A 20,809-nucleotide genomic window follows, 5' to 3' on the forward strand; every position below is an offset into this window, starting at 1 on the left:
ATTTTTTTATGTAAGAGAGAGTCCATGTGTCCTTTTCTCACTGATGACAAACACTTTTTTCTCTAAAAAACCCAAAACCCAAGCTTAACTAGAAGATCACCCTAGTTAGGATGTTTTAAGAAGTAATTGTTCACTTGCAGTGAGTGAGAACCATTCATATTATCAAAACTGAACTTGTAGAAGAGGACTTAGTTTTGAAATAAGTAAATAGTTGAAACATATTCTACTGACATTGCTTTGAGAGCTTATCTTGATGCATTATATACAAAGCTCCTAACAACAGTTCTCATACACTGAAAACACAACTTCCATGATATTAATTGTACCACATTATATTACCTGATACTGTATTGTTTTTAATATAGCATTTACCTATGGAGAAAGTATCTGAACAAGCAACCACCTCCTACCCCACACCTGCTCATTCCTTCTTAGAATTACATGAGAGGCAAGCTTAATTTGCTGTAAGGTTCGTGCCTCTAGTAAGCTCATGTGCACTAAGGCTCAACTAAGGCTAGATTAAGCAACCAAATAACCACCCATTTACATTGTGATTGATTAAAGCTAATGTGAAGTTCCATGGACAACTATTAGTCTTATGAGATGTGATGCATGCCATTGTGTGATGAAAGCTTCAAATGCTCAGACTATCATGGAATAACTGCAATCCTTACATGACCAATGAGGTTATCTATTCTAAATCCATCTTAACAGTCATTTAAAAACATTCTGCTTACTATCCTCAGTCATCATGTAATGTTACAGGCTATCAAGGGACGACTGTATTCATGCATATAATGTAGTGGACTAAGCTCTCATTCTCATTTTTGTATAGTTCATGACTAGCATGCTTGCCCTACATCCCTATCAAGGAGTCTGAGTGAAAATGTCTAAAGCTATATTTATAAAAGTGACAGTTTTGTTTCATATTTATTGATATGTACAAAAGCTAGTTTTCAGCATCTCCCCTTCCTCCAGCATAACAAATAAACATAACAATGGGAAAAGCTATGCAGATGAAAAATTGGGATTTATGTAAACAGTAGGAGTTGGCTTGGTTTCAAGAGCACCGGTTGAATTCTATGTCTGGGATATAGAGGAGTGGGGACACAACCTGTCCGCCACCTTAGGTCAGAGGCGGGGGACTTGTGGCCTGCTAAATGTGGTTGAACTGCAACTTCCAGCAGCTCCAGCCAGTGTGGAGAATTGTCAGAGATGTTCCCTGTCATTGCCTTGGGCACTGGGCTCATGAGAGGCAGGCAGATGGTTTAATCTCTACCCCAGTCTCCAAGTGTACCTATTTATCCTACATGAGTGTTCAATCTGCACCTTAGCTTTAAATGGCTTGGGACCCAGGTACGTGAGAACCAAGTCCCATAACAACTTGCCCATGCCTTTAGGTCATCTGCTGATGCCCTTCCACATTTCTCCCCTGTCAGAAGTAAAAGGGGTGGCAACGAGAGAGAGGGAATTGTCAGCTCTGTGGCAGCCTGGCTTTAGAATGTGCTTTCCTCAGGACGCTTGCTTGGAAGCCATGTTGTATTGGAAGCCATGTTGTATTCTTTTAGGCAGCAGTCAAAATCCACACAGGCACCTAAAGTTCTTTTTACTGCTGACTCATCCTTGTCTTTTTTTTTTTAAGTGTATTTGTATTCTGTTCACCTTGCCAACCACCATGCGATCAATTCTGATGAAGGGCTGTATCAAAATGTTTAAAATAAATGAACGTACAGAAGGCCATGGATTGGGTGATCACATCCACACTCCTAACTATGTTTTCTGAATGCTGTATAAAGTAAATTTGGCAAAGAGAGTGTATCTTTTATAAAATATAAAATGTTAAAAGAATTTTATCAGCAAAGTCTTACTTTGATTTCTTCATGTATAGCCAGTAAGCAACACCAGCAATCAGAGCTGCTAGAAGAAGACCAACCACGATTCCCACTATTAGCTTTGCCTGGTCATTAACATTTTCCCTATTATCATCTAAAACAAAAGAAGAAAACGATGATGGAGTGTTTGATCAAACAAAGTATGGAAAACTGACTACAGATTATACATATCCCAAAGTGTTTCTAAACTAGAAAAGTTGATCGAAAAAGAGCATCATGATAGCATGCACATTTTATGGTACTGACAGTGATTTAACTGGCTGCAATCCTTAACCCATTTGCTCCACAAAGGTCCTATAGCCCCATTTTATTTCAGGGACCACTCCTAAAGTTTCATAAAGCTTTTATAGATAACTGCAGTCTACTAACTGTAAAAAGACCTGTGGTTTAGAAGCAATTTTTTTTAAATAAAAAAAATCCAGAATCCTCTCTTTCCCGATTTGCCAGTGTTTGGCAAATATGGAGAGACTTAACTTATTTAAAGCATTTTTACTCTGCTCTTAGCTGAAAAGGGACTGCCAGAGCAGGTTATAAATATCAACAATAAGGGGGTCATGACAGAATAGGAAAAGGGATTGGGGAGGGGGTAGGAAAAAACCAAACTCAGGCACTACTAGTTCATTGTTAGAGAGTTCTAGAAGCAAGAAGCTGGAATGGAATGAGTTCAAGGAGAGGAGGAGCTGAATGTGACTAGTCTCTCAGTTGAGCCAATGGAGAAGCCATGCAGTGTAGTTTCTCCCTCTACTATGGCACGATGGAATGACTGCTGCTAGGTGACAGTTAAGGGAGAGCCTGATGGAATGGATCAAAAGTAAATAAGCATTCTGCAAAAACTGAGATGTGAACGGGAGCACATGAAAACTTGTTTGATCTGAATATTCTCCTCCCTCGCCTTTCCCCCCTTCTTTTTTGCAGTCTGGAAGTGTCTGTGTCAGAGAGTTCTACTCTTAGGCTTTTGGGCACATTCAGAATTAAGGGAAAGTGCCATTATAAAATACTTGCTGTGGGTGGAAACACCTATCATGAAATGGCTGCTGTGCCCAGAATCAATCAGAAATGGACAATCAATAACTTGCATGGTTATTATCATAGCTGCTAAGTCTCCCGTTTTTCGCGGGAAACCCTCGGATTTTAATCCGTTTGCCGCTGTGATCTCAAATAGAATAAAATCCTGGAAATGCCCCAGATTTCCTACCTGTCAGAGAGGCTCCATTTTGGGTGCCGCTCTGCCCATGTCTGGGCACCGGAAATTGGGCAGCGGCGGCACCGGAAGTCGCTTCTACGCATGTCCGGACATGCGTAGAAGCGACTTCCGGTGCTGCTCTGCCCATGTCTGGGCACCGGAAATTGGGCAGCGACGGCACCGGAGGTTGCTTCTATGCATGTCCGGACATGCGCAGAAGCGACTTCCACTGCTGCGCCGCTGCTGATCCCGCATTTTTCAGTGGGAGACTTGGTAGCTATGGTTATTATTACATGAGATGCCCATTCTCAAACAGCCATCAAATTAAAGATTGCTTCAATCACAGATCCAGTGCCCACCAGTGCAGCGATGACACAAAAAACATGGATCTAATTACAGCCCCCACCATCATGATTCTCACACAGGATACTAAAACGCCCCACCATCAAAGCACAGAACACATCAAGGGACAAAGTGGTTATGTATGATACATTTCCTGGGTGTGTCTCTCTAAAAATACTGAGCATCCAGAAGGATCCATGCTTTAGGTTCCATCTGCTGTGCTGGCAAGCACTGGCGATGTTGGCAAGCACTGGATCAGTGGCTTTTAGTGTGCAGACCATATACGTCAATTTCAGCTTTAAATCTGATGGCGGTTCTGAGAAAATGCCATGCAAAATAATTCTAGAGGAATTCTACAGGTTGCAAATTTTACCCAGACCACACAGAAAAGCAAACCGAGATGGGAGAGGGGTTTTCTTTCTCTCTGTGTGTCTCAGATGCTTGCTCATTCTGTATGCGGGTGCTTTCTGGCCAAGGGTGTGCCTGTGACACTTCCTGACTCTCTGTTTAGGGTATCTGTGCATTTTGTGCATTATGAGGTGCATTTTGTGAGCATGAGGTGCTTCATGTATGTGTGTGTGCTTTTGCTGCCACTCTGCTGTCCCACTTTCCCTCCTCTCAGGACGTACTCATCTGCGCAGGCAGCATTTCAACATTGAGCTATTCAGATCTCATGCTCAGCTGGGTGCGCAGGCTGTACATTTTGGGGAATACAAGACAGCCTTTACTTATTGAAGTCAGGAGATGAGGGCCATCATTCAGAAGCACCACTACTGTTTGGTTCTGAATAGAGAGAAAAAAATGCTTCTAGAACACAGAAGATCGATCTTTGGACAGTTCTACAGACTGCAGATTTCTTAGACCTTAGAATAGAAGCACCTTAGAGACTTCTAGAGATTACCAAATGTTCATTCTAGTGAATGAATTTTGATGTTGGAACTTAGGATCATAAAAATCCTGCCTCAGAGTATTGGTCCGTGTCTAGCTCATTATTGTTTATACTGACTGCCAACAGATAGAAGTCTCTTCCAGACCTCACTGGATATGCTGTGGACTGAACATATGACCTTCTACATACAAAGGTAAAGCTCCACTAGTGAGCTATGGCTTTAGGAACTTGTATCACTGGACAAATCTATGTTGTTGCTGACAATGTTGTTGTCATTGTTCTTACCACAGATAGACTGAATTATAAGGATTCGACTTCCTTCTAACCCTGGGTGGTATTTAACTAGGTTTCACTCAGATTAGACCCACTGAAATTAATGGGTGGAACTGAATGTTGCAGTAATACAATTACTCCTTCAGTGCAAACATTCCTGTTTGCCCAACGGAGAAATCTCCCTTCTCTCTCTCTCCCCCCCCCTTCACTGTTGTTGGGGTTCTCCCAACCCCTCAACTGATTGGGGTGGCATGAGGAAGGAGAATGTAGCTCTATCACACAAGCAGGACTTGTTTCACTGGCTCCCAGGAGCTCTACTATTGAGTTGAATCTGGCCCAATGGACCAGTACTATAATGTTCATTAATTTCAATGGGTGTACTCTTGAGTAAAAACAAAGCTGAGTACTACCCTCTCTCTTTGCTCTGATGCTACATACAGTATGTGGTTGTGTTCCTTACTCCAGAACTAGATGAGGGATCAGCTTATATATTCTGGAATAAAGGATTTGAGTAGGACAGTCTTAATATCTTCTAGCACTCGTTTATAGTCCAAGACCAGTAATATTATAAACTGGTGGATGTCCAGCTATCCTTTCAGAATTTTAAAATATATGTTAAGGGTGCAATTCCCCTGGAGAGCATTCTAGAGGTCATAGGGTATATTGGATAAATGCAACATCTGAGGCAGAGCTCCAGTTTTGGAGAGGGAGATCCCCAATGTTATTGGCTTCTCTGAAGTCAGATGTCAGAAAGGCTGAAAGGGAGCAATCAGAAAGCGGCTGGGATCCATATTACTTCTGTCCCTGGCACTCTCCAATGGGGGTGGGGTGGGGACTAAATGTCTCTAGAACAGTGTTTCCCAACCTTGTGCCTCCAGCTGTTTTTGGACTACAACTCCCATCATCCCTAGCTAGCAAGACCAGTGGTCAGGAATGATGGGAATTGTAGTCACAAAACATCTGGAGGCACAAGGTTGGGAAACACTGCTCTAGAATACATACGTAGGCAAGAGACTCAATAAACCAGTTAAACTGCCTTTGTAATTTGCTCCCTCTATTTTAGGATTGCAGCCTTAAAATTTCACATTTTATTTTCAGAAGAAGAAGCCTGTCCTTTCCTAAGGATGGAGTAGGCTAGGAAAGTGAATAAAGCATTTTAAAAATCTAACTGCGCCAAGTAAGTGGTGTTCTGTTTTTATGTACTTACCACTTTTTTCTTCTGGTTCGTCAGATTCAGGAATACTTACTGAAAAGGGTGGGAAAAATGTGTTTTTTTAAAAAAAGCTGCTGATGTATGAAAGTCACCTTCAAAGCTTCCAATCTGCTATGATATTTATTTAAGAATAAAATGATCTATTTTTCAGCTGAGCCAGAAGTGTTCATACTTAATGCAGCATCAGCCACACAACAAAATGATTAATCTTATTTTTTTAGGCAGCAATCCTTACTTTATATCTATAATGTATCATATGAAAGCGCTTTATTCCCAAAATGACAAGTTTAATCTTACAAATGCTTAGTCAGAAGAAGTATTTATGTGTTCCCCTGTACTGCATGCTGACTTTTCATCACTTGATTACTGTAGACAGAGAGTTGATTAAACTTTAGCACCCTGGGGTGAATTCATCCAAACATCCCTTGATCAATGTGTGTGCTGGAGTCAATAAACAGGCCAGGAAGGGACACATCACAATTTGTAGGAGATGCCCATGCAAGTCCTACTGCAAATTCAACAGCAAAAACTGCACTCCCAGAAACTGATGTAATTTACAAAGCTGGGAGATCTAGAAGAGACAGACAGTGCAAGGCACTCTCTCTAAATTCAGGAAATTAAGCTCCCCAGCCAAGGCTTCATGATAGGATGGTCACTATCTCATGAATAGCTAAGGATTAGTCTTCTAAGCCAACCTGTTTATTGTGCAGCAACTGTGCATTTCATTCTTATTGGTTATGCCCAGCCCTCACAGTTTATACTTCAGATGAAGGGATTGCATATTTTCAAAGCCTTGAGAACTCCAGATTTTTTTATCTGGGAAACTTGATAATTCACCAGACAGAATTCATTACTACTGCGATTTCCTCATGGAATGTGCTTGTGAGTCACAGGTATCTAGTGGTTGGTTTTGTTAGTGACAAGCAACCTAATTATCCTCTGATGGCCACAAGGTATTGTGAACCGATTGCTTTTTTCTTTTTCTCTTTTAAGGCAGCAAGCAGCAGCACAGAAATTCACCATAGCATGGCTGGCCTCTCACACATGGATGTGGCATGGTGTATGCATTTGACACTGAATAGTGACTTGAGGATGTGGCATGTGAAGCTTAAGGTGGAAGATTTCCACTTTTATTGCGGAAATGCCTAGTATACCAATAGCTCTGTGTCACAGGGGAACAGTTCAAAATAACTTAAGTGCATGAGTGGCACGGCCTCTTATGGAGGTATGAGGGGAGGGGAGCCCCTAAACCAATTCACATTCCCGGTGAATTGGTTGTAGGATACTTTCAACTGGAATGTCATAGCTCAATACAGAGTGACTGCCAAATTGAGTCTTTAAAATGACCATTGGCTTTCCATTTGCCCAGGTCTATTCAGACCAAAAAAGAAAAGCTTGCATGACTATTTGCATGAAAGGGTGGTGGACTGATCATACAGGGGGACAGATGTTGCCTGATCTTGAACTCTGAGGGCTATTCATACATTTTAAAAATTAAAACTGGGATTCCTCAGTATATTTTCACAGAGGTCATCTGGAAGCTTACAGGGTATAGCTGGAAAGATAATTTATTCTGACTCAAGCGCTGAGGCAACATCTTCGTCACCTAGAACTAATAATTGATTACGGCTGTAGCCCTACATACATTACCTTCACAGTGGTACCCTTTGCTGAGTAAACGTGCATAGAAGTCATTTGCTGGTCACATTATCTAAATTACGAAACACCAGGGAGCAGGAGAATGTCAGGTAAATCTGCCTAGAGATTGCCATAGGCAGGCTGAGCTGTTCCTAAATGAACAAGTGTCCAAGCTGATGAATTTAATTAGAACACTTATTTGGTCTTGCACAGAAGGTAGTGGTGACATCTCGGATAATTTTGAAAAGCTTTCAAAACCAAAAAACCAAAAAAAGAAACCAATGACAGAACAGAATGAAGCAGGCTGTGCATGAAAAACTAATAGTTAACAAAAGCCTGATTTATGATGGGCTTCTGTGGCATGGAGACTTATCAGCTAGAAGTGTATTAGTGTAGCCAAACTCATTTTGCATTTCTGGGCATCTTCTCGAAAAAGAAACAAGTGTCAGAAATTTACCATGGCAACCCAGTTCTGAGAAATGAGTTGCAAAGTGTACGCTTTCCCCTTCTCCTTGTCTATGTGAGGACAATGAAGCAACTTGTAAACAACATTTCACCACAGAGCCACACACGAGAGAGTGAGGACAGTGATGGATATTTTATGTGAAAGTAGATGAAAAGATGAAAGAGCCATCAGTCCTGCTCTTGCCATTTTAAATCTTTTTAAATAAAATAAAAGTACTTACTAGCAGATACGTTCAAAGAGGTCACAGTTCTTTCCAGCTGATTTTCCGCAATACACGTCAGTGTAACATTCTCTTCAGGAGCAATTTTGATTTTACTAGTAAACTTTCCATTTACATATTTAGTCTCCTCTGTCTGGAAGGGGAAAAAAGAATATTTTGAAAGTTTGTGGAAAGAACAAAGACTCCGTATACGTGTGTGTGTGTGTGTGTGTGTGTAAAGCTACATTAGTAGCTTTGCTTAAATATCTAAATTAAGTACTCTGCGTGTGTGTACGTTTGTATACACACACAAATGGTAGCACTGTTTATCATGGGAGTTAGGTTTCTTTCAAAAATTTCTAGAATTACACTCAACTTAAACTCTGAATTAAAACTTAATACTGTATCTGCCTTCCCCCAACACATTTTCTCCCAATCACTGTAGAACATTCTACTTTCTGCACTATTGGAAGGCAGATATAGAAAGATTCCTCATGGCAAGTGTTTCTGCTCAAGTAAGAGTGGTCAGATTGAAACAGTGGGCCATGTTCTATTCCATTGTAGATTTTATACAGATCTCAGAGCCTCTCATATAACCCCGCTTGTACGAAAAGTACCAGGGAGGACGGAGGAATATTAGTTAAATTACCTCCTGTCTGACTGGAATCCATATGTCACTAGAAATGTAGCTAGATTTAAGCAATAGGCATAAGTCAAAGAAAGCAAAAGATTACACAGCTGCAGAAACAGCCATAAATCGTTACAGCTTATAGTTAAATTTTCTTATCCTTTAAATTCTTAAGAGGAGTTCTTACCTCCTTGGATACACATTTTAAGTCTATTTAATTAGTATATTGATTGTTAAATTCCACTCTGATCATTTTTGTAAAGAACTGTGCAGAAATTCTGGTTTTAGTATGCTGGCTGTTTGGCCGTAATAATACATATTCATTCATTCATTCACATTCCACATGCAAAATTATAATAATAATATGTCACAAAACTGCCTGATTCTGTATTTGGTTGCTTACAATCAGTTGCCTATGTATAACAAAGGTTACTAGCAGCTCAATTTGTTAACTCAACTAAACCAGGGTACCTATATGTAAAGTGGTTTCGTATTAATTAAGAGTCAGTGCAACTGCACAACCATATACATATCTACTCAGAGGTAAATCCTGTTCATTTCAGTGGGCTTACTGCTAGGTACACTTCAATGCATACTAAGGGCAGATCTACACCATATATTTAAAGTACATGACTTTACTAAAAGAATTGTGGGAACTGTAGTTTCTTTCTCACAGATATGGGAGGAATCTGTCAAAAATGAGCTATCAAGAGATTTTCTTTCCTGTCCGCCTGTTTGACTCCTGTTGTGGCATGGACTTGTACAGTGGTACCTTGGGTTACAAACACTTTGGCTTACAGACTCCGCTAACCCAGAAGTATTACCTCAGGTTAAGAAATCGCACGGTGGCGGCGTGACGGCAGTGGGAGGCCCCATTAGCTAAAGTGTTACCTCAGGTTAAGATGCTTCCAGGCTAAGAACGGACCCCCAGAACGAATTAAGTTCGTAACCAGAGGTACCACTGTACTGTGAAAGCTATCTGCCTTAGTTAGTTTGATTATTTGGTTATTTAATTTCTATACTGTTTAATATACAGTCATACCTTGGTTTAAGTACACCTCGGTTTGAGTATTTTCAGTTTAAGTACTCAGCGGACCCGTCTGGAACGGATTAATCCACTTTCCATTACTTTCAATGGGAAAGTTCGCTTCAGGTTAAGTACGCATCAGGTTTAGTAGTACAGACTCCGGAACCAATTGTGTTTGTAAACCGAGGTACCACTGTATACACAATATTAATAAGCATTGTGCAAAAAACTGAACCAACAACAACTTACACAAAACATTACAAAAATGCATAGTTTTGCATAAAAATGTTACATTAATACAAAGATAGAAATATATATCTACATCTATGTATCAGTATCAATTCATTTTCCTTCTGGCACACCCTTCCTTTCAGCTTCTGCATTCCCACCCAGAGTTCAAACAAACACTTGGTTCACCCTCAAACACTTATTTGCAGTGAACTGTTTTTTAAAAAACAAAAAAACCCATGTACATTTTAAGGTGGTATTCAACCGAGTTTTTCTTAGAGAAGACCCAAAGAAGTTAATGGACCTAACTAAGTAATGCTCATTAATTTTAATTGATTGACTCTGAGTAAAACCTAGATTAATACCACCCATGAAACATATATAAATACATAAATTGCTAATTAATATAAATTATTTATATATTTACTGATATATGCCTCTTCTTTGTTTCTGAATAGGTGTCCATTGCCAAAGGCAGCCTGTACGCATTATAACTGCAATCCTAACCAGACATCATAAGTCAATAATGTTTACTTGCAAGAAAGTGGTGTTAGGATTTCAGCCTTAAACTGCTTCCCACTCTGAATTTTTTAAAAAAGCAATGGAATGCATTATTCTTTTCATTGGAAAGAAGTGGTATATTTTGTTTCGTTTGGATTTTTTTTAGCTTCCTTAGCAAAGTGAGAAGAACCACCTAGATTTGGCCGACTGGTTTCAACCATCCTACATCTTCATTTTAAAAGCATAATTAAATGTTAAATTATTTCCCTTCCAACTCTTACCTGAAGTTTTCTTGTCTTAATACAGGCATAGGCAAACTTGGCCCTCCAGATGTTTTGGGACTACAACCCTCATCATCCCTGACCACTGGTCCTGTTAGCTAGGGATGATGGGAGTTGTAGTCCCAAAACATCTGGAGGGCCAATTTTGCCTATGCCTGTCTTAATATAACTGAACTGTCGTCACTGCCAATGCCTGAAATCAAGGCAGTGAGGGCGGCTGTAATCCTAATCCCATGGGATTTACTTCTGAGTAGAAACATTTGGAAATGCAGCTGTTGATAGTTTTGTGATTGGCTATTATAATTGATTTGTAAATATCTGTTGGTAGCTGAAACGTGTGTTTCTACTGTGTGCTACATAAAAATACACATTAAAATATGTATATTTCCTCATCAGCGGATGGTAAACTGGAACACAGACATATGCAAAATAAATCAATTACAAAGGAATGGAATACACAAGATGGAAGTGTAAAGTAATATTGGAATGGATTTAGGTATGTTTGCATGCCTCTAATATTTGTCTTTTGCTATAACTGAAAGGAATATGCAAGAAGTAATGAGAAAATTACTTGCTTTATTTATGACACCTCCACTGCTAGTCCATTGTACTGCTGGTTTGGGAAACCCTTCCACATGGCAGGCTATCATTTTATATGATCCATCTGTGCTAGTTCTCTTTGTCATTTTGATCTGTGGCTTTCCTTAAAAACAAAATGGATAATTTCTCGAATTAATGTTCCATTTGTTCTTCCTACTAAATTCCCAAGGGATTCAAAAACAATAATCAAATTGTAATACAATTTAAAAATAAAACAAGGTCTAAAATAATTCACTTAAACCATCATATTTAAACCAAGAAAGACCAAAAGTTTGAAAACTGTACAATTTTTTTTTAAAAAAAAAAACCAGGCAAACATATCACACACTTTTTTATCTTTTAAAAATTTTCAGGGTCAGACTTGAGTGCTGTTTTTCTGGGAGGGCATTTCAAAGTGATGAATCAACATGAAAATTATACGGTAGTCAACATTCTAAGATAAAGAGTAAGCCTCACATACCTTCCACTATCAACGTAAGAATTTGCCTTTTGTTTAACCCTTCAACTTCCTGTAAAGTAGTTTCGCAGATGTAATTTCCTGCATCTTGGTACTGTAAACTTGAAAACGATGGACTTGCTTTCATTCTTGTATTGTCCTGATAAAAAGGAAAAAGCTAAGCAGTGAAAATTGAAGACATGCACACCTTTGGACAAGGTGCCTAACAGTTTTTTTTCATGCACTGTACCTCGGTCATACCTCGGTTTAAGTACGCTTCGGTTTGAGTACTTTCAGCAGGGCCGTCTTAAGCATATCGGGCGCCCTGGTGCGAAGATCGCTTCTTTGCGAGGCACATGCATTCTCCTGATATTGACAGCCTTTCTTGCCTTCTCTCACCCTCAACTACTGCTGGCTTGCCCTGACTCTATAGAGCTGGAATGAGGGGACCTGTGGTTCTCCAGGTGCCACCGAACAACAACACCCCCATCAATCTCAGCCTGCATGGCCAGTAGTCAGGGATGCTAGAACTTGTGGTCTAACAACTTCTTGGAGAACACATGTTCTCCATCCCTGCTATTCACCACAATCTGTAGGTCTTTTGTACCCTGATGTTCCCAAAGAGCAAATATGTGAGGGGAAACATAGAAAGCTACCTTATACAGCGTCAGACCACTGGTCTCTCTAGCTCAGTACTAAGTTGGCAGTAGTTTTCCAGGTGTTCAGACAGAGCTCTTCCCCAGCCCTGGAGATGTTGGAAATTGAACATGGAGCATTCTGCATGCAAAGCATGCAGATAGAATTGCTACTATCTTTTACTGCAGCAAAAGTAGGCAGAACTACAAGTATCCAACTCACTCATACTTTTGAGCAAGGCTATTTATTCCTGTGTGTTTCTGGAAGCCATTACAAATATATAATTACCTAATTTTACAAAAAAAAGGTGATCAGATTTGAACAAGCTTCCACATCTCCTATTCCTTAAAGACCTGATAGTGTACTACATCTTAACATATTCAAAATAATATTTAATTATATTGATATTGAAGTGTGATTTAATTTAATTTGTATGTAGATGAAAGCCTCCTTTTGAAGTTCCGGGTAGAATGCTGCTTATTGTTCTTTAAAGCCAGATGAGATCTAAAGAGTTAGCAGCTGGCATGAGCAGGTTGACAATAGCAGGGTTATTAACAATATATACCTTCATCCAGAATACGGTGGCATTTCTACTGGAAGAGATTGTGCAGGATACAGGCAGTGCTTCTCCAATCTGCTTAATAACTTCTCCACTGGGAGTAAGTGACAAATCCAGATCTATTGGGGGAGAAAGCATTGTCAGATAAAAGTCTCATAAATATGGCTCATTTAGTGAGCTTACAGAAAAGGGGGGGGGGCTGTCAGCTAATTCCAGTTAAACTGCATTTTCTCAAAGTCTCAGTCAATTCCCTCATACAATAGGACAGAAAATAATCTCCAAAAGAAGGAAGCAAAATATTTGCACATCTATGTAATTATTAGGTTGCAGAAAGTGAAACACCACATTTTCCTGGGTGTATCACTTGACAAACAAAAGGCATTTGCGAATAAAGAAAACTATGTGAAGTGGGTAGATGGTGGGAGGCGTACAAGGAGGGTATTTGTGTGTGAATGTTTTTGTTAGATGTGAGTGTTTCTGTTAGTGGCGAAGGTGAAACCTGAATAGCAATCTTAAAATATAAAAATAATCTTGTATAATGGTCAGAAGGATGACAGGTTTTGTTTTGAGATGTGTGTAGCATTTCCTTACTATGGGATGTATATAACAACAACAACATTTATTTATACCCTGCCTATCTGGCTGGGTTTCCCCAGCTGCTCTGGGCAGCTTCCAACAAAATATTAAAAATACAATAAAGCATCAAACATTAAAAACTTCCCTAAATAGGGCTTCCTTCAGATGTCTTATAAAAGTCAGATAGTTGTTTATTTCCTTGACATCTTATGGGACAGCATTCCACAGGGCGGGCACAACTACTGAGAAGGCCCTCCGCCTGGTTCCCTGTAACCTCACTTCTTGCATGAGGGAACTGCCAGAAAGCCTTTTGCGCTGGACCTCAGTGTCTTGGCTGAACGATGGGGGTGGAGACACTCCTTCAGGTATACTGGGCCAAGGCCATTTAGGGCTTTAAAGGTCAGCACCAACACTTTGAACTGTGCTCGGAACGATGAAAATGAGGGTGGTGGTGGGGGAACAAAAGGCATTTATAAACAGCTTCCTCCTCTACTGGTTTTGCTTTCAGGGGACATTCCGGAACCTCAACAACTTCACTGAAAAAGTTATAACCCCCAGAAAATTTGCTAGATCACTTTGCCACTATTTGAAGTGAACTCCAGTTGAAGTGAGACATATTTCCATATTTTAGTTTAGCACTAGTAATTACTTAAAAGCTATGGAAACAGATAAAGCGCCTTCCACAGCCTCTGGTCACCTTCTCTCATTCCACTAGACCCGTACAACTTTGATAACCACCAAAAAAAAATTCAACGTATCTGGTTAGGCAGACCAAAGTTCTCTAGCTTTATTACATTGTCAGTACTAAAGTGCTTCATGTTCCTTAAGCTTGCAAACTCCTCTTCCTGTATCTTCACCAGTGAGAGTAGCAAGAGCTCAAGTCTCTCAACAGGAAAGTGACATCATCTACATTTTTCATTTACGAACTCCATTAGGAACAGTGTCAAAGGAAGCACAGAGCCAGAGGGTGCAAGAGAGAACGCAAACCTATACTCTGCTACGGTAACTGTCCTTATTTATAGCTAGTAATACCTGCAACATGACTGATACAGGCCTCATTTCTTTACTGTCAGTGGACCTAGGAATGCTTATCTTATCTGCCTCTGCAGCTGCTTACCTAGCAGACCCATAAGCATATACAAACACTCTAGCAACTGCTGTCAAGTCCCATCCTGCTTCTCCCCACACCTCCCCCCAATGTGATCCCTGAATCAAAGCCATAAAACACAGGACAACATATCCCTATGACTACTACTTCTTTATCTTGAGTCAAAGACTGAGCTTGCTCTTTTAAGTTTCCCAAATTTCCTCTAAGCACTATGTGCTTAGGAAAGCTAAGAAAAAGACTGTCCTCATCCCAAGGTAATTTTCTTTCTATGTTTCCTCATTTATCTGAAGCAGGCTAAAACCTCAGATTGAGTGCCCAGAAAAGATGACCCACATTAAAATTTTGTCACACACATGAGATGAAACAGGAACTCATTAAATTATTGGCCTACATCTAGGAAAGATTGAAACTTCACGGACTAATCCTTGCATCACCAGCCAGGCCACCACATGGATCTTTCATGATTAAGCTGAGCCCCCACTTGGCCAATGCCATCATCCTTGATCTGCTCTTCTACGCAGTGAAATTTGGTGATGGTTTATGCCAACTTGGTGAAAATATAGATATGATGTTTAATTAAAGTTATTGCCATCTAATATTATTTTATATTGAAACAAAAGTTTAAAATACAGGCAACAAAAAGAACACCCTATATTTCAATATAACAAGTTTACTAAAGGAATAAAAGAAACTCATTGGCAACAACCCTGAATAATAATAATAATAATAATAATAATAATAATAATAATTCCATGGATATGCATGTGGGATGAGTGAAATAGACTAAGAAAAAGTCTACTAGCTAATGAAAAATAGATACCTAATATTTAATAAGGGACATAGCGCTATATAGCACATTTTAAATCTATATGTAACACAACATACTGGTATATATCACAATTAGAAAAAAATAGAGGGATTTGTACTTGACTGGATTTGATCAGAAGCTGTAGGAGCTTCCACATGGGACATAAATAGAAAACATAGTGCCACAATCCCATTTTGTTTTAAAGTATTCGTCCCTGCTGCATCTGCCAAGCAGAATCCCAAATTTTATCATTCCATTGCTGTTTCGATGGTTGCTTTGGAAACTTCTAATTACATGCTATGCATGACTTTGCCACTGTATGCAACTGCTTAAGAAGCTTTTTATGCAGGGAGAGTCTACAGCTCTGAGAAACACTTAGAGATCATGTGCAGGGGGGCCTTGATATTCCTTCTATCTATGCTGCACCCCTTTTCCAATCAATTCTGTAAATATATTTTGCATTGGTGATCCTTTAATCTAAAGGTTTGTATGATAAAACTTGCCTTTGATGTTGTATGAAGAGAAAAAGGAATGTTCGAAAAATTACAAACGATTATGGTTTTTTTATTTATTTAAAGAAACAACCTGTACGATTGCTATGTTAATGGATTATTAGAAATCCATTCTAATAATAATAATCCATTCTACAGGTTGCCTGTAGCTGCTGTATTTAAAACAAGTCAAATTTTAATTTAGTGCTAGCAAATAATCAATCTCTGTTGCAGTGCGCATGCAAAGTAAGAAAGCGACAATGCAAAAACTGGATCCTTCATCTTGCTAAACCAATATGAATTAAGCATTATTTAAATAAATGTGTGAAATGCCTACACTTCTTTATATTGTTACATTATACATTAGTTTTGTATTGCTGAGTTCTCCTTTTTGTATTTTGTTGCCATAAATCATATTGGATGGACGTTCTCTTGTAGGTCAGACTATAAATATGGTAGGGGAAAGTGGGGTTACACTTGTTTGCAAGTGCCTCCATAGCAATGCCCCTTCCATTTGGAAATCTTAAAATGTCAGGAAGATGATTAGCTTGAGGATTACCCCATACAGTGGTGTCTCTAGCCATGCATCTTGCAAGATGGATAATCATTTGCAGTAACAGTTTCTCAGGTAGGAAACAGCAAGAGGATTGAAGACAACATTCAAGTCTGAATTTTATTATTAAATCAATAACTTTAAAAGATGTAAAAGAAGATTTCCTGGTTATAAAATGCTGGGCATTTTATATTCAGCAAAAACATTCCTAAAATCCGGTAGTTGAAAGACCACATTGTAGCTGTTGAATAATACATTTGTTCCCCTTTATCCAGTTTTTATTATTATTATCAGATCTGTAAAATCCCAATAGAAAGAAATGAAAATAAACTGCATGAAGTTTTAAAATGAAACACCAGTGAATCATAGAAAAGCACATAGCACATCACTAGAAGCAAGAAGGTATGATATGTGTATATAATTAAATCACCAGCCTGAGTTGCACATCCAAGCTTTAAAAAACTTAAGTTAGCACATGAAGATTGCATTCTAAATCAAGCTAAGCTATTATTTGATCCCAGCTGCCTCCTGGACTCTCAAGTTCCCTCCATATGGCAAAGTTTAGAAGCTTTTGCTTCTGCTTTTACTTAATTGCATTTTGTGTGTGTGTGTGTGTTATCAAGACTGACAAACTGTGGTTAGCATTAACAAGCTCATTTCAAACCATGGTTTCTGAAGCTGACTTCTTTAAACTAATCATAGTTAACATTACCTGCAGTTCTGGGTGTAGAAGTCAAAGCTTCCAAACTTCTCCTGACTGTGTGGGAGCAGGAGGGGGACGACGACGCATAAGCCAAGAAAAGGCTATGCTCGTTCATGTCTCATTAAACCATGGTTTAGCATGATGTCCAAAAAAAGCCATTGAGTTTCCTTGACCTGACCCCTATAAAAACACTTAGATTGGGCATGGAACATGCTAAGAAAGGACATCTGTTATGAAATAACATGCACTTTTAAAAGGAAAACAAAGACAAAACTACTTACAATGTACTGTAATTATAGTGGAATCCATCAAACTCTCATCAGTCAGTGAACATCTATATTCCCCTGTTGCATTTCTTCTAACATCAGTCAATACGTAAAGACTTGAACTTCTTATAGGGTCTGGTTCCCCCTTTTAGAGAAAGTTTAATAGAGAAATTTACTAATGAAGGAAAATCATGTTTCTATTTTCTGCAGCTACTTTTATTGCGGCAAGACTATAGTAGTATGGCAGACTTCACTTCTCTGTCAATGAAGTGTACAAACTATCATGGCCAGTTTTTAGTGATCAATTTTATAATTTGATAAGTAGTGTAATTATCTGGATTTTCACCAGATAAAATATGTAAATGTCCACACCCAGACACTGTACAGTGGTACCTTGGGTTACAGATGCTTCAGGTTACAGACTCCGCTAACCCAGAAATAGTACCTCGGGTTAAGAACTTTGCTTCAGGATGAAAAGTGGCACCTCAGGTTAAGAACAGTTTCAGGTTAAGAACAGACCTCCAGAACGAATTAAGTTCTTAACCTGAGGTACCACTGCATTAGATTTTATATTAGCGTTGCTAGATGTGTGATATCACAGAATATATTCACTGCTGCACAATTTCAGAATGGTTGAAAATGAACAAGAATTTGAGAGCTAGCTTGAAAATAAAGGTTTTGACGAAATAAATGTTTTGTAAATGGAAAAAACCTCACTACAAATAATTTCAGCTACCTGCTGTTTGAATACCCAAAATCTTTAACATGCATAGTCTTAAAACAATGTCATTTTAGGAAAATGTACATAGAAAATGCAATAAGTCGAAAACTGCTACACCTAGATTGGCAAATTATAAATGTTTCTTCAGAGTAGTGTTTATTATAGGCCCATTTTGTATGTAACACGAATCCATAGCACCCCCTCCCTGCCTCACCACCCAAATCATGGCAGGTAGGCAATACTTACAGGAATGTAGAAGAAAAATTCCTGAGGTGGAGGATTACCATTTCCTGAACATTTTAGGGTGATATTATCACCTTCTTTAATGGTATTTCTTTCTGTAAGTACTTGAATTCTAACCTTCTCTGTAGGATCTAAAAAGACAGATGTTTCAGTTTTTATATATTAAAAAACCCTCAGTCTCTTCCATATACTTAAAGTGTTTAACAACATTAAGTATCACAATAATGAAAAGGCTTCCAGACCCCTTTCTGTTTCAAGAGCTACATGCATAAAAAAGTTAATGAAAAGCCTATTGCATGATCCCAGCACACAGTCGCCCTGGCAAGAACTAAAGCCTTCTACTCTCCAAGCAGGTAAAGACAAACCATGCCTGTGTTTTGTGAGTCAATGGGCATTGCTGAAATGAGTTGTTTCATTGCAGAATTGTAACCTGTGACTCTTTCTCCAGGAAATGTGTGACCCAGGCCAGGGGTGTTATTAATTATAGAATACCGTTCGATAGTTGCTTACAACAGTCACATCCAAAATATGTGTGACTATTGGAGCCACGCTGGTAATGCTGCTGGAATATAGTTCAAGTTTTTGCCAAGTACCAAATGGAATGCAATAGTAGCTAGTAATGACAATTTAGCCAGTAATCATAGCAGGGCAGAAAATGCCCCTGCAAGTGAATAGGTGGTGACACTGCTGGTGGTCATTTGGGTTTGGGGTTGTGGGAATAGTGCAATGGAACCACTCAATTTCTAGAAACAAAGCAAAACAAAATGTGGTTTTTTTAAGTATTGGAATCATGTGGACATGGGATAATATTTTCTCATTGCTGGTTGTGCAACAGGTGCCTCAGGAGCTTGAACAAGAGAAAAGAATAGGCATTCAAGCTGCAGTAGAAATGCTAGTTTGGGGAAGGCCATTAGCAACAAAATATTTATGTCTGAGTACATTTGAAAATGGAATTTTGCTGCAATAGGCAATGTCAAACTCCTTACTACACTTCCCTTTTCAACTATTCCCTCCTATCTTGGAACCTTCTTCCACATTGCTCCATGTCCCTGAAACAGCCTCAACAAGTCCAACCTATCCTCAAGACACCCTTCTGCAGTGACGCCTTCCCTAAATAACTATAGGGCAACCTATTTGTTCGCATCCTTCCTGTCAGTTCCTGACCTCTAATTTGTTAATCCAGCGAAAACTGCAAGCCTATATGCTAGGGAGAACCAATCCTAAAAGCAACAGCCACCACAAAACAATACTAGGAGGATCCCTCAAAGCAAACAGATGGTCTTTTAATGGTATAGAGGCAGGTATTTATGAACTTACAGTGAATGTCGAAGGCTACTGATTCTGACCGTATTGTTTCTTGTCCTGTTGGTCCAAAATACGTCACCGAACAGGTAAACTGTGCATTTGTATCATCCTTTGTTGGCTTATATTCCAAAGAAGATATCACGGTGTAGAGTCCAGTTGTTTGATTCACTTTTGTTTGTTCATTTATAACAGCTTTTGAAAGAAAATGTATGATTTTCACTAACTTGAACAACTGTTGATTGTTGTTGTTTTTTTTCCAGCCTGTCCTAATATTTTTAAATATATGATGTGATAGTCACAGATACTCTTAAAAATGAACTGACACTTTTGGGCAGAGACTGCAGAAAGAAATAAGAAAGTAGGCAGACAGTGTGTACAACCTAATCCTATATATTTAGGATTAAGGTAAAGCTGTTACACATTATTGGGATCAAAAACTTCCAGGTATGACATTATCAAAACAATATTTTGTACACTGATTACATTAAAAAAAAAACATTTTCTGGGTCGAGTTACTGTGGGGGTGGAGGGAGACATGTGTATATCAAATCACAACATCAAGTCAAAGTACTAAGTACAACATTTTTGATAAAGATGGATAAATGCAGTCTAATTGTGAATTGTCTAAATGACCTGCTAAAATGATATGAGCTAATACCAATTTGTGAAGAAATGCAAACCAGAAGAATTCACACTAAATTCTAAAACTTACCCTCTTCAGTGGGCTGCAAAACAACTCCATTCTTGAACCACGTAAGGTTTCCCTTTGGATAACCATCTTGAGAGATACATTCCCCAAGCTTAAAAATGCAAAGTAATGTTCAAATTATTACAGTTTCGTCTTCATTTATAGCTACATTTATAGCCATTGGACCCAACATATCCAAGGAATTAAATTTGTTCTCTGCATTGTTATTGTAGTAGTAGTAGTATTTCTTACCCATCCAGAATGGGTTACAACAATAAAACATACAATTATAAAAGCAAATAAAAACATTAACTATAAAACACATAAATATGATGAAAATATAACTGAACAATATA

General features: G+C 38.8%; 1 protein-coding gene across 5 annotated transcripts in view; it reads right to left on the reverse strand.

The window, feature by feature from the left end:
• Window positions 1-20,809, reverse strand: part of ALCAM (activated leukocyte cell adhesion molecule) — a 116,940-nt gene that overhangs the window by 15,030 nt on the left and 81,101 nt on the right. For 3 of the 5 annotated variants that reach the window (XM_035116768.2, XM_035116766.2, XM_035116771.2), the window contains exons 5-14: window positions 20,478-20,565; window positions 19,778-19,957; window positions 18,464-18,591; window positions 17,512-17,641; window positions 12,998-13,110; window positions 11,821-11,956; window positions 11,336-11,463; window positions 8,117-8,249; window positions 5,787-5,825; window positions 1,869-1,986 (exon numbers count right to left, since the gene is read on the reverse strand). In XM_035116768.2, the coding sequence (XP_034972659.2) occupies window positions 1,869-1,986; window positions 5,787-5,825; window positions 8,117-8,249; window positions 11,336-11,463; window positions 11,821-11,956; window positions 12,998-13,110; window positions 17,512-17,641; window positions 18,464-18,591; window positions 19,778-19,957; window positions 20,478-20,565 (1,193 nt within the window). The remainder of the gene's footprint in view (window positions 1-1,868; window positions 1,987-5,786; window positions 5,826-8,116; window positions 8,250-11,335; window positions 11,464-11,820; window positions 11,957-12,997; window positions 13,111-17,511; window positions 17,642-18,463; window positions 18,592-19,777; window positions 19,958-20,477; window positions 20,566-20,809) is intronic. The other 2 variants (XM_035116767.2, XM_035116770.2) reach the window with 1 other exon arrangement.

The sequence above is a fragment of the Zootoca vivipara genome, chromosome 4 (assembly GCF_963506605.1).
Source record: "Zootoca vivipara chromosome 4, rZooViv1.1, whole genome shotgun sequence".
NCBI lineage: Eukaryota > Metazoa > Chordata > Lepidosauria > Squamata > Lacertidae > Zootoca > Zootoca vivipara.